This window comes from Cryptomeria japonica, chromosome 10 (genome assembly GCF_030272615.1).
Source record: "Cryptomeria japonica chromosome 10, Sugi_1.0, whole genome shotgun sequence".
Classification (NCBI taxonomy): domain Eukaryota; kingdom Viridiplantae; phylum Streptophyta; class Pinopsida; order Cupressales; family Cupressaceae; genus Cryptomeria; species Cryptomeria japonica.
In genome coordinates, this window is record NC_081414.1 from 807,240,914 (window position 1) to 807,254,218 (window position 13,305).

Below are 13,305 nucleotides of genomic sequence, written 5' to 3' on the forward strand. Positions count from 1 at the left end.
GGTTTGGATTGAAGAGTTGTGGATTGGATGGGTAAGCTTAACATTTGGTAATATTTTGTAGTACCCCTGTCCTAATCAATTTCTAATCTCAGTTTGACCTTGGTTAGTTTATCATGTTATAATGTTTTAGTTAGATGTTTTGATTTTTGTGTGTACCTATTAATGTGGTTTTCACACCAATTCGTATGAAAGTTTATTAGTTCTGCTATTTCATGTTATTAATCTCGGGCTAACACTTTCATTAAGTATATATATGTATGCATGTATAACTCTTGGTTGCAAGAGATTTCAGGTACAATACTGCATGGATGTGAGGTTTGTCTCCGCCTAGATTCGTAGGTTTGAGTGTACCTCTTTGGTCCTTAGAATTTGGATTAGGTGGTCGTAAGACCCTCGTTTGACCATAGTTGTGCTCAAGTGAGCGTTGTCAGTCATCGTCGGTATTCCCTTTGGGTGGGTATGTATGTCATCTGTCTGCTTGGCTTTCTTGGGTTGTGTGTTTTGTGTGTGGTTAAATTTGAGTATTTAACCCTTAGTATTTAATTTGATTAAATGTGTGTTTGTGCATTGTAATTAAGGGACTAAATTAAATAAGTTCCCTTTTATGCGATTAATCGTTAATTAGAATTGCTCAATGCAAGTTGTTAGCAAGTTCAATTAAATGGTTAATTTTGAATGATAAATATTTTCAGTTATGCTTTTTGAAAGGAAAGATTAAATTTATTTGAAATAGAATTAATTTAATCTTTTTGGCATTTTGGAATAGAAAGGTTAATTTCAATTATTTGGGAAAATCAATTTTAATTAGAAAAAGGCAAGTTTAATATATTGATTTATTGAAAAGTGTGATTTTTGAATTTTATTTAAAAGAAAGTATTTTAAATTCAAAAATAAGAATTTTGGGATTGTATTTTAAATGAAAGTATTTTAAATTTAAAAATGGGTTTTTTGTCAAAACTTTTGCCATTTAACCTAGGTTTAAAAATATTTTGGGAGGATGATTTTGGAGAAGATTTTTGGAAAAATATTTTTGGGGAATGAAAATTTGGGGATTTTGCAAAAGGAAGAATTTCTTGAGCTTGGAGGTTGGGCTCTTCATCAAAATCTCTTCCAGGATTGATGAATCACATTGGTCTCTGGTTTATTTCGTTGGCTTCTTTGTTTGAAAGAAATTATTTTGGATTTGGTAGAAATCTAGTTGTGAAGGTTAAAAATCTCGTTGACTTGGGAAAATGAAAGAGTTGTAATTAATCTTCAATTCTAACCCTCCTTGTCTTCCTTTCCAACCTCAAGTTTAGATTTTGGTTGCTCAAGTTGTTTTAAAATTTTAAAAATGGAGTGGTTGCTTACTATAAGATTTTGTTAAAATCCCAATGATATTGTATTCAAATTCAGTTTTTAAAAGACATCTCTTTTGTTCTTGGTAGAATGGAGAAAGAAGCATGGTTAAAAATTTTACCAGTCTAAGTATTTGGGGATTTTTGGTGTTTTCATTTTAAGAATATATGCATGTTATCTTTTGTTTAAATTCTGGAAATTACTTCCAGAGTTCTCAAAAAAATAAAAAATTAGAGTGTTGTCTTTTGTTTAAAAAAATATAAATATAAAATTTTGGGTCTGATAATGCCCAGAGACTGGGGTTCTAAATTTACTAGTTTTAATAAATTTTTTATATATATATATATATATATATATATATATATATATATATATATATATATATATATATATATATATATATATATATATATATATATATATATATATATATATATATATATATATATATATATATATATATATATATATATATATATATATATATATATATAATATTTTTTAGCAAGGTTTGGTTTTGGACGTTGGGGGGTGAGCCATGGTCTCGACCCATGGTTGGGGAGAACCATGGCTTCCCCAAGCCATGGGGAGAACCATGGTGTGGAGACCATGGCATGGTCTCCACATAGCCATGGCTGTAGGGAGACCATGTAGCTTACTGATAGTAGCATCCAAAGAAACTGACATGTTTGGTACAGACCTTAATTCATTGATTGCAGAGACTCGAATGGCATAAGAAGGTAGAAGTGATCTAAGCAACTTACTTGTTACATCCTTTTCTTCAATAGTTCCTCCTACTCCTTTGATTTGATTGGCAGTCTCCTTTAACCTTGTATTGTATTGGGTTATGTTCTCACCTTCATTCATTCTCATGGATTCAAGTTGACCTCTTAGACTATCTACTTTTGCTCTCTGAACATGTTCATCACTACCATACATAGATATGAGCTTGTTCCACATTGCTTTGGCATCACTATAGCCTTCTAGGCCATTAAACTCCGAGTCGGTTAATGTTGATGTTATTTCAACCATTGCTTGAATATGTTCTTGCTTTGCCTTTATCTCTTCCATTGTGAATGGGTAGGTGCTAGGTGTAATGAAATCATTCTCCAGATAATATGTTGCATATATCTCCAATTCCTGATAAGTGTAGCTTCATCCTTTTCTGCCATGTCGAGAAACTTGACTTGTTCAGCTTTGGTGCATCCCTTTTATACATCTTTGGATCTTTGCCTCAAGTGCCTTTAAAATTTTCTTCCAGAGTCCAAAGCTCTGATACCAATTATTAGTTAAGATGAGGGGGAGGGGGGGGAGTGAATCATAAAAACTCACAATACAATATATTTATCAGATTCAACCTCGGTAGCCTCTACTGATATGCAACTATGACTGTAAATCATTCAAACTCATAAACAGAAATGCTTAAGACATCATAACACATTCAACACCAGATTTAACATGGAAACCCAAATACGGAAAAACCACTGTGGGATTTCGGACCCACTAAGAAATATACCCTTCTAGAGTATGCTTGGTTAAAAGCTAATCCAGTTACAGATTACAAACACATTGCTAGATGTGACCCGGTTAAGGGATTTCCCTCAGACTTGTTAGAGTCTTGCACTTTGTTAGAAGTGACCTTGTCAAAGGATTTCAAACACTCATTTAGAATGTTACCTTGCTAGAGGGTTTACAAATAAGACTATTAAGTCCACTCGGTTAAGAGATTTCCTGTTACTTACAAAATAAACAACAGTAATAAAATATATCTACAACTTCACATCTGAAATGCTAAAGTAGATTCTATTTGCTCAAAACAATCTTGTCATATGACTTATCTTGTCCCTTGTTGGGCTTGCTAGGCTTCTCAATCTGTTCTTTAATCAGATCTTCAAGCTTCTGTGCTCGGTAAACATTACTGTAGCATCATTGTGCATACATTTGCCCACATACATTGTTCAACAACAATGTCTTATTTATAAACAATTTCTAACCGCTTAATCTCCTTGATCACATTTCCCATGATCAATCTTAGCCATCAGATCTTCAAACTTGACTAGGTTCATTGTATCCTTCGATCTGAAAACGTTTTACCTTGCCTTGGAACTTGCATTCCTTCCTTGGAACTTGTGCTAGGTTATTGCGGTTCAATCTGTGCTATAGATCTTCCTCTTGATTTTCCATGTCATCAATCCTCAACAAACTTCTCGCACGACATTCCAATCAACCATACATCTCCAGCTCATTAGCATCCTTCATTAAATAATGCTTTTATTCATCCAATGCGATCTATAATAATTCGATTGTTACTCGGTAAATACTGAACTTCACTTGGTATACATTCTGCCTTCTTTAACCAATATCAATAACCTTAGGGTTTACCAACTAGGTACCTTAGGGTTTACCGACTAGGTTCTTTGCTCGGTGACATAGTACAGTATTAAACTTATAATCAACAACATATGTAGGATATCAAAACAATCAAAACAACATGATCTCATCATTGTCTAACTCGGTAATAGTTTCCCATTGAATAACTTATTATTCCCCTTCATTATCACATTCTTTCTGTGTCACTTACCAACCTCTTAATACTCATCAAAACATACTTCTCAAGATATGGCAGTATCATACTGAGTCAGAAAATCAATTTCTTGACATCAATGACAAAATAATATTATTAGGACAGTAATCATCCTTTCACAGTTATATCAATAATATCCAACAACCTTCTCAATATCCTTGCAGAAATGCCAACAATCTCCCTTTGTGAAAATGCTAACAGCTCCCCACAGTCCCCTTCCCAAAGGAAAGGAAACCACGTGGTTTGCACGTGGTGGGGCCCGTGGGTTTCCCAAGGGAGGGGATCTTTAAATTATATTAAAGTTTATTTTATTTTATTTTATTTATTTTATTTTGTTATAAATTTTTAAAATATATTAAACATTTTAATATATATATTGTTTTGTATTTTTTTTTAATATGCTTCAGGAAGTACCTTATTTGGGAAAAGAATAAAATGATAAATTTTATTTGGAAAATTTTTAAAATAAAATATATTTATTATTTGGTAAATTTTAAATAGTATATTATTTAAGAATATATTAATTGAGAAATTAAATGATAATAGGCTATCTGGAAATGTCAGAAATGAAATAATATAGTATTTGAGTAATTAGAAAATGGAATATTATATCATTGGGTATTTTGAAATTTTAAATTATACTATTGGAAATTAAATAATGTATCGTTTGGAAAATTGGTAAGTAAATGATATTTTCATTTAGTAAAATAAATTGTTTAATTCATATTTTTCTATATTGGGAAATAGGCAAAATTGTACTATTGCAATTGCGGTATTGAATTTATCTTGTAATGCTGATTTTTCTGTTATTGTATTTTGAAAACTTAGATCCTTTAGAAAACTGAATTGATTGTTGTGTGTAAACAATAGGAAAGAAGATTGTCTTTTTGCAATCTATGCCTATGCATGTTTAATTTTTTGTATTCACATTTGCTTAAGAAATGGTAATTCTTTGATTTTGTTTTATTGGACACTGTCGTATGATTGATTTGGGTACCTGCTTGTGTCCTTGATCTCGAGTTTTGACTGTTGTCTTGTGATGGTGTTGTATCTGGTCATGCCCTTTATGCGGGTGTTGAATGTTGATATGTTGTTGTCCATAGTTGGTTAGGTCTCTAGTTAGAGTACCATTAGTCAATGCACCTTGTATGAAGTCTTCTTTGACCAAGTGGGTATCCTTACCATATTGAACTCTGTTTGCTTGACCTTGTGTATTCCTTGGTTTAGGAATTTGTTTGAGTATAGTTTAGTGTCATTTGGGAAAGTGGCTTTTGATTGGGGATCGTGCCCAAAGTGGCTGTTGGGTAACCCATCGGAAGTGTGTCTAATAAGCGATAGCCTAATAGCATATTAGTGAGTTAGTTAATGAATCACTTAGTAAGTTAATTGTGCCTCATGTATGGGATGAGTGCTAGTACAGACTCGACATATAGTGAGAAGGTCTGAAATGGCAAACCATCATCCTTGTCTTCACGAAAGGATGTGTGGGTCCACATGGGGCTTGGATGGGCCGGAGGTTTGGAATAGGTTGGCTAGGGTAACCCAATGGATGGGGTCGAAACCTATAAAGACTTGCCATGGTAACCATACTAGGTTATGTGATGACACTTCTCCCTTATGTTCGCTAGTGTGTTGTTGTGTTGTCTTGATAAGAGCACTGTTGTGGAGTCATCCTGATGTCTATGCCCTTGTGAGAACCTGATATCCATGTTAGACCATGGGATTATTATGATGGGGTGAGAAGACTTAGTTTCACGGATGCTCCAGTTGATCTTTTGTAATTGCTTCTTATTATGTTCAGTTGGATCCTTTCTTATTTAGGGATCATTCATGTATTTATTTGACCGATGTGGTTGTATGTATTTTTGGTTATGTTTTCCTTGATGGTAGGATTGTAAATGATGTGACCTTATGTATTCTTCTCTATTATTTAATTATCAGAGGGGTCTTGCAGTTGAGCAGACTCGTAGATGTAGCCCTCTAGGGGTGAACTCCAATATCATTTCGGTGTTATGTGATGTTTATGTTTCTTTTTTAATTTAGCATGTATGGATGGCATTAAGTTAGAATGTATAATGTGGATTAGAGGAAGGTAATCCTAAATGCATGTATGTAGCCATCTTATTTAATGTAGTAATTGGATCATGAAAGAATGTAGATTAGAATAGTGGAATATATTCAGTTATGGATAATGAGTTTAAGTATGCATGAAAAGTATTCATTAGTTTATGATGAAATTTAAGTATGTTATGAAATTAGATGCATGACTTAAGATATAATGAAAGTTTGAACGTAATTTATGGTTAAATTTTATTGGATGAACCTTAATCATGTCATCTATACTTTTAACCTCAATGGATGAACCTTATCATGTTATCTATAATTTTATCTTACCGAAAGAAATTTATCCTTGTTTAAAGTATTATCTTGTCACTAAGTTAATCGGCTTAATTGGATTAATTAGCGTGAGTTGAGTTTAATGTTGAATTAAGTAATCACGTTGGGAAACTCTTTAGGTGTTATTAAGTTTCTGTTGTGTAATCTGAACTTTGATAGCTCATTTTATCATCGTGTTGTGTTTAATTTTTTTAAAAAAATTATTTGCACTCTATTCTTGTGTTTTAGCTTAATCCCTTCGGGGTTTCTTGGTGGGGCATTACATGTTTGAATAAAATATATCAACAAGCTTTCGAAGGAATACAAATGATAAAGGGGTTACACAAATTTTTAATAAAGAAGGCATGTCAAAGTCCTTTGGTACATGTACAAAGGGGCCAGGCCTTATGTATAAAGATTGTTCGTATATACAAATTTGGAGATTATGCACAATTTGAAGAGGCTTGATTAAAGCTAGAAATGTGCAAGTGAAGGCTAGTGAGTTAATTAGTTTAACTCCCTAATTAAAAATCGGGAGAGTTTATATGAAAAATATTATACAACCCTACCAAAGTCCAAATGAAGCAAAATAAATATCCTTATAGCGATTCCTTCAATCTATTTGTAACAAGTGAAAGAAAATATAGAAATGTTGAATTCTCGAGATGGAGAGAAGATTCTTGTAGCATTTTAAATGGAAACATTGATGCAAGTTGAAATTTGATTTGATCGCCCACCAGAAAAAAAGAAATATTAACTCAAAGATTTGATTTCATTTACATTCTATTTCCGAACTTGTTTTCCAACAAGATTTATCGCATAAGAAACAATTTAATGACATAAAACAAATTTCCGATCAAAACCCCACACCAAATATAACCTATCAACTAATAACACATTAATATAAAAATTGAATATCCATGATTCTAGATAAATGGATCAAAGGTATTAAAAAGTGCTTTGCAAACCTGATATTTATAGGCATTGAAATGTCAAATGCAAAAAAATACAAGCTGGATTGTCCACTTTAATTTCCTTGCACGAGCGTGAAAATATGGCCGAAGCCTCTTTTCTCTTTGTGCCTCATCAAACTATTCAAACCCCATGACTCGTCAAACTTCGAAGATTCTAGATAGCCTACTGGATCAAGAAAATTTACTCTTACTCTGACTCTAAAACTGGATTATATGGAACACAAAATAACTTTGTCTCACTACCAAAATAATTTTCTTAACCAAAGTTAACTTTAACTCTAGAACTGGATTATATGGATCACAAAATAACTTGTGAAACAGCATTATATATTACTTAAAAACATACAATAAAAGCACATAATTGTTATACTGAATCAAAGGAAAATTGAAATAATTATTTCCTCATGGCAGGTGGGGGCAAAGCAGATTCTCGTTCCTTAGAACAAACACCCACCTGGGCTGTGGCAATTGTTTGCTTGGGCTTTGTACTTATTTCAATACTGATTGAACAAGCTATTCATTTCCTTTCCAAGGTATTCTTTAGATTAGATTATTATTATTATTTTGTTTCTGGATTATTAAATATGTAACTGTAAGAGAAAAATGAAAGATCATAGAATGCAGTGACCTAAGAAACACTGAAATATATTCTTTCTTTTATTTATCTGCAATTATATTTTAAACCTTTGTTTTTGCATATGTTGCATGCAATTCTGTTGCATGTTTGGATTGAATTTGGAAGTTTTTTATGTGTGTTTGGAATGCAGTGGCTCAAGAAACGCAAAAAGAAATCCCTGGGCAAAGCATTAGATAAGATCAAAGAAGGTGAAAATTTTGCTGATGTCATAATCAATCTCATTTCTTTGAAAAAAACTTGAGCTTGATTCTTCTGGTTTGTATATGCAGAATTGATGCTGTTGGGATTTATCTCCCTTCTGCTTACTGTTGGGCAGAAACCAATTTCAGAGATTTGTATATCAAAGGGCTTAGGAGATTCATTGCTTCCCTACTCAAAGGAGAAGGTTTTAGCAGAGCATGTTTTTGACCAGATTGGAAAGTTCTTAATACCTGGGCAACATCGTAAGCTTCTGTTCTTAGAAGCTTCTGAAACACCATTAAAGCGTAGCTTGGCCACAGAGGAGCCAGTGACTGGTCATTGTGCTAAAAGAGTAAGTATTTATGCTTAGTATTCGTGGTATTCCTAAGGGAAAGATTTTTAAGTGTTTTTTTCCTGTGTTATTTTGATGCAGGGGAAGGTTCCTCTGATATCACAAGATGGACTCCATCAACTGCACATCTTCATTTTTGTATTGGTTGTTTCTCATGTCTTATCTTGCATTGCAATCATGACATTAGGATGGGCAAAGGTGTGAGTCGTAGACATATGATTTCCACAGTTCATCATGTTTGTTGTGTATAGTTTTTGTAAGTTTATTTCTGCGAGCTGATATCAGAAACTATGCACAACAAAAATATGAATCGTTAAACTTTCTCGTCCTATTGTTTTATGTAAAAGAAAATTATATAAGATGTAAAGTAAAGAGGATTGATTAGAAGGCTATGTGATGTGGGCAGGTGAAGAAATGGAAATCATGGGAGGAAGAGACTAAAACGTTGGATTATGAAGTTTCAAATGGTGAGTCTATTTTAATTTTTTTCTCTCATGAAGAAAAATAGTTTGTTCTAAAATGACAAAAAAAATTGACTTGTTATAGATCATCCTTCTACTTGGAAAGTAATTAGATGTGCAATTGTTGTGTTGTAGACCCTTTGAGGTTCAGAATTACTCGTGAAACTACTTTTGGAAGGAGGCATATGAGCTTTTGGTCCACAACACCAATTCTCACCTGGATTGTAAGTAAACTCAACAATTCAAATATTTTTTCTTTATTTTAAATTTAATCTCATTGCCATTTTATATACTAAAGTCTTAACTCTTGGATTTGCAGGTGTGCTTTTTTAGACAATTTGTGAGATCTGTACCCAAAGTGGATTACTTAACATTGCGTCATGGCTTTATACTTGTAAGATTTCTGAGGCCACACGTTTGAAGTTTTATATTGTATAGTTATCAAGAGAGCTATAGTTATACATACATTTGATTTTGCAGGCTCACTTTGCTCCACACAGTAAATTTGATTTTCAAAGATATATAAAGAGATCTTTGGACAATGACTTTAGCGTTGTTGTATCTATCAGGTATGTTTCATAACTATAGTTCAACAATAGTGACAACATATTTTAGATCGTCTTTCTCTTTAATTTAAAACTTATTGCTTGAACAATTTATGTTATTGTGTGCAGTCCACATCTATGGTTTTATGTCATCTTATTTTTACTTCTCAATAGACATGGTAAATCTAATCATCCTTCTATTTATTTGTGTGTGTTTACTTGTAATTATTTAACATGCTAATGGACATTGAATTTAACTATGCAGGATGGTTCACCCTCTTTTGGCTGTCTTTTATTCCATTGATTGTAAGTGAACACAACACTCATCTTCATTTAGATAAATAAATATTATTCAATTAATAAGTAGACGAAAATTAGATAATTAATTTTTTATGGAGGTCTAGACCTGTGAGCAGGACTTCACGAAATATTTCTTGCCACCAGAACGAATAGGAATAAAAATTAGATAATTAATTTGATAGATAAAAATTTATTTAATCAATTATAAAAAAAATAGTGCTTCAAATTTCTTTAGTCATTAAAAATTTCAAATGCAATAAATACAAGCCTGAAAATCTGTTGATGCCTCTTGTCTTTTGTGCGTGTTAGTCCGTGATTCCAAAGACTATGACTTACTCAATGTTTAACCCCAAGACTTGTCTAACTTATTAGTTTCTAGGTACTTTGATTTCTTCTAGTCTTTCTGATTTCAATTTTTTATTATAATTTGATATTATATAATAAGCAAATATAGTGAAACAAAAAACTTAATTAGGTATTTGCTAATATTCTAGGTGATCTAAATAATTAAATTTGATGTAATTTTAATAAAAAAATTATTAATTTTGAACTGTTATATTATTTTTCAAATTATTATTGATTTTAGAGTTTGTGATTTTTTTTTTTATTGAAATGTAATATTGTTTAATAAAAAAAATTCTTTTTTATAAATGTGATTTACGATATTATTAAAAATTTATATTTTCTATTTTTCAAATCTAATATATTTACTAAGATTTTGGTTTCACCTTGAGTAAGATTAAAATAATTAATTAATTAATTAATTAATATTTGTAATTTAATATTTTATTTTTTTAAGAGTGTGTTTATGTTCAATAGGAACACTAATGACTATTTGTGGGTGCTAGGATAGGGAATATTGACCTTCTATGGACACTAAAGTTTGACTAGGTGCTAGTAACCTTTTGTAAACATTCATGTCCTATGATTGCATGATCTTATAACTTTTAGGAATTACTTATCATTATTCATACTTCCCCATGGTTCTTGTAAAATCTAAATATGTAGGAAATGAAATCAGGTTGTATGGTTAAGAGGCCACCTGTAAAAGGCCCTATGTACCCAATTTCACATTCATATATGACAATAACTTGGTGTGGAAACACTAGAGTATAGACTTGATAATGGTGCAAGTGGAAGTCTCAAATGCTTATTACCGTGGTAGTGGTGTGCATAGTGCAGTGGAAGGAAGACGTGTGACAAAAAGTCAAGTTGTGCTAATGTGAAGTTTTTGGTAATGAGTGAGGTCTTGTAGAAAAATAGTACTGGATGAGTAGATAAAAGGATTGTAGAAGTATGCTAGTGAGAGCTAATATATTTGAAGTGCAAGAATACCTAAAAAAAAAATTATAGTAGAGTGTATGAGAAACTAAATGTAATTTTATAAGAGTACTTTGGACGAGTTAGTCATTAAGAAAATTTAGTTAAATGTGTTGGGATTTCTAATTGACTGTTTGATAGCAAATGAATCTTTCTTTATGGATCTTAATCTTGTTTACTAAAGACAAACACTAAAATGATGTATAACAAAATAAAAAATGTGAAATATATAATAGAAAGGCTTAAAATATTTTTGTTTTTCAAATTCTTCTGCTAGTGGGTACAAAGCTGCAAGTTATAATAACAAAAATGGCGTTAGATATCCAAGATAGAAATCCTGTTGTGCAAGGAGCTCCAGTGGTGAAGCCCAATGATCAACTCTTTTGGTTTGGTCGACCCCAGATGATTCTCTATCTTATTCATTTCACCTTATTTCAGGTTAGAGATTCTTCTATGAAAACATTCTTTTGTTTTATCTTTCCATGCATCACAAATTATAATCATACAATATTTATTTTGCAGAGCGCTTTCCAAATGGCTTTTTTCTTTTGGGCATGGGTAAGGAAGAAACATCTCCATCCAAGAATATTCATACCTATTTTAATTAGTCTTGGCTTCATAGAATTTTCTCTGCCTTAACGAACTATGTACATTCATATGTTATGACTGGTGCAGTATGAATATGGTCTGAAATCCTGCTTCCATAAAAGGGTGCAAGATATTGTGGTTAGAATAAGCTTGGGGTAAGTTCATTTGACAATTTAAATTGCTTTTAAAATGCATATTCCTGGTGGAAAAATGTTAAAAAAATAAATTGAAGTATCAATTTTTAGGATTCCATTAAGATCCATTATCACCATGAATGATGAAAACACATGTAATATTAAAAAAAAGTCTTGAGTGTTTAGAAAATGTTTGTTTAATGTTATCAAATTTCTATAATCTATGTGATCACTTTTTTAACATCAAAGTTTGGGATCACACTCTGTGATCTATCATCCAGATTAAAGAAAGTTACAGGAGATATTGATGAACATCTCGTGTAACTCTCTTTCATTCTGATGAACATCTCTTGCAACTCTCTTTTATCCTGATGATGGATCACAGAGTGATCCAAAACATTGATGTTTTTTATATTTCTTATAGCTTTCTTTCATCTTAATAATAGATCATAAAATATGATTTGAAACATTGATGTTAAAAAACTAATACACAATCAAATCTAAAAATTAAAAAAAAATGTATATTTCTAATATTATACTTACTCCTTGAGCCACAATATTGTTCACTCAAAATCCATTGTTAATGATTAGGGTTGTTGTTCAAATACTGTGTAGCTATGTAACTCTCCCTCTCTATGCTCTTGTTACACAGGTATGTATAAAGATATATATACATTTGATTTCTGCTCTCTTCAATACCACTGTAAAATGAAATATGAGATTTGTGATTTCAGTTAGGGACAAACATGAAAACAACCATATTTGATGAAAGAATAGCTACAGCTTTGAAGAAGTGGCACCAGAGAGCTAAGAAGAACCTTAGACAAAAAGGGCATGGAGATCTATCAAGCAGGGGAACCACTCCAACTAAAGGATCTTCTCCACTCAATCTTCTTCACAAGTACATAAGTGCAGGCGACATAGAAATTGCCCAAAGTTTAGAACAATCTGAATATGATGTTGAACAGGATGCACCCTCTCCTTCTTACCATTCTCACCACAATCCTGACAGTTCAAAGGAAGACATGCATGGGGACACACAAGATTTTGAAATAAATGGGCCTGACTTCACCTTTGCTCATTTACAAAAGGAAAATATAAAAGGTATTATCCCTACTTCTTACATGGAGACTCATCCAAGCAAGGAGGACAGTTAGCAGGAAAATACACAAAAACAACAATATTCCACAAAGTAGAAAACAATCTGTGAAGATGATTATTTGTGGTCATAGCAATTTGTAAGATTTTCTTGGCTCCTGCAAATAGGCATAAAGAGATGCCATTTTATGTAATCTTTTTATCCAATCAAAATATAAAGTTAAATAGAGTTGATCAATAATATTAGAGTTTTTTTTCAATCATTTCTATCTTGCTGTGAACAGTGAGTACATAAATCTTTTCTTTTTTAACATTTTTACATGAAAATTCAACTCTGTTAGTTTTATTTTTCAATCATCTCTATCTTGCTATTAGTTGTTGCTGTGAATAGTGAATAGATGAATAGCTTTTTTTTAAC

General features: G+C 31.9%; 2 protein-coding genes across 2 annotated transcripts; both read left to right on the plus strand.

Annotated features, from left to right (window-relative positions):
• The first annotated feature begins 7,676 nt into the window (after positions 1 to 7,676).
• On the plus strand, positions 7,677 to 11,814 carry LOC131079926 (MLO-like protein 6). The gene is made up of 13 exons (XM_059213047.1): positions 7,677 to 7,805; positions 8,040 to 8,097; positions 8,179 to 8,441; positions 8,523 to 8,639; positions 8,848 to 8,908; positions 9,038 to 9,126; positions 9,222 to 9,296; positions 9,383 to 9,471; positions 9,577 to 9,626; positions 9,713 to 9,757; positions 11,336 to 11,505; positions 11,590 to 11,625; positions 11,743 to 11,814. Exons 1-13 carry the CDS (start codon positions 7,677 to 7,679, stop codon positions 11,812 to 11,814), a joined length of 1,254 nt encoding a protein of 417 aa, XP_059069030.1.
• Positions 11,815 to 12,372: 558 nt separating this feature from the next.
• On the plus strand, positions 12,373 to 12,946 carry LOC131859294 (MLO-like protein 2). Its single transcript, XM_059212886.1, has 2 exons — positions 12,373 to 12,441; positions 12,524 to 12,946. The coding sequence occupies exons 1-2, from the start codon at positions 12,373 to 12,375 to the stop codon at positions 12,944 to 12,946; spliced, it is 492 nt and encodes a 163-aa protein (XP_059068869.1).
• The last annotated feature ends 359 nt before the right edge of the window (positions 12,947 to 13,305 follow it).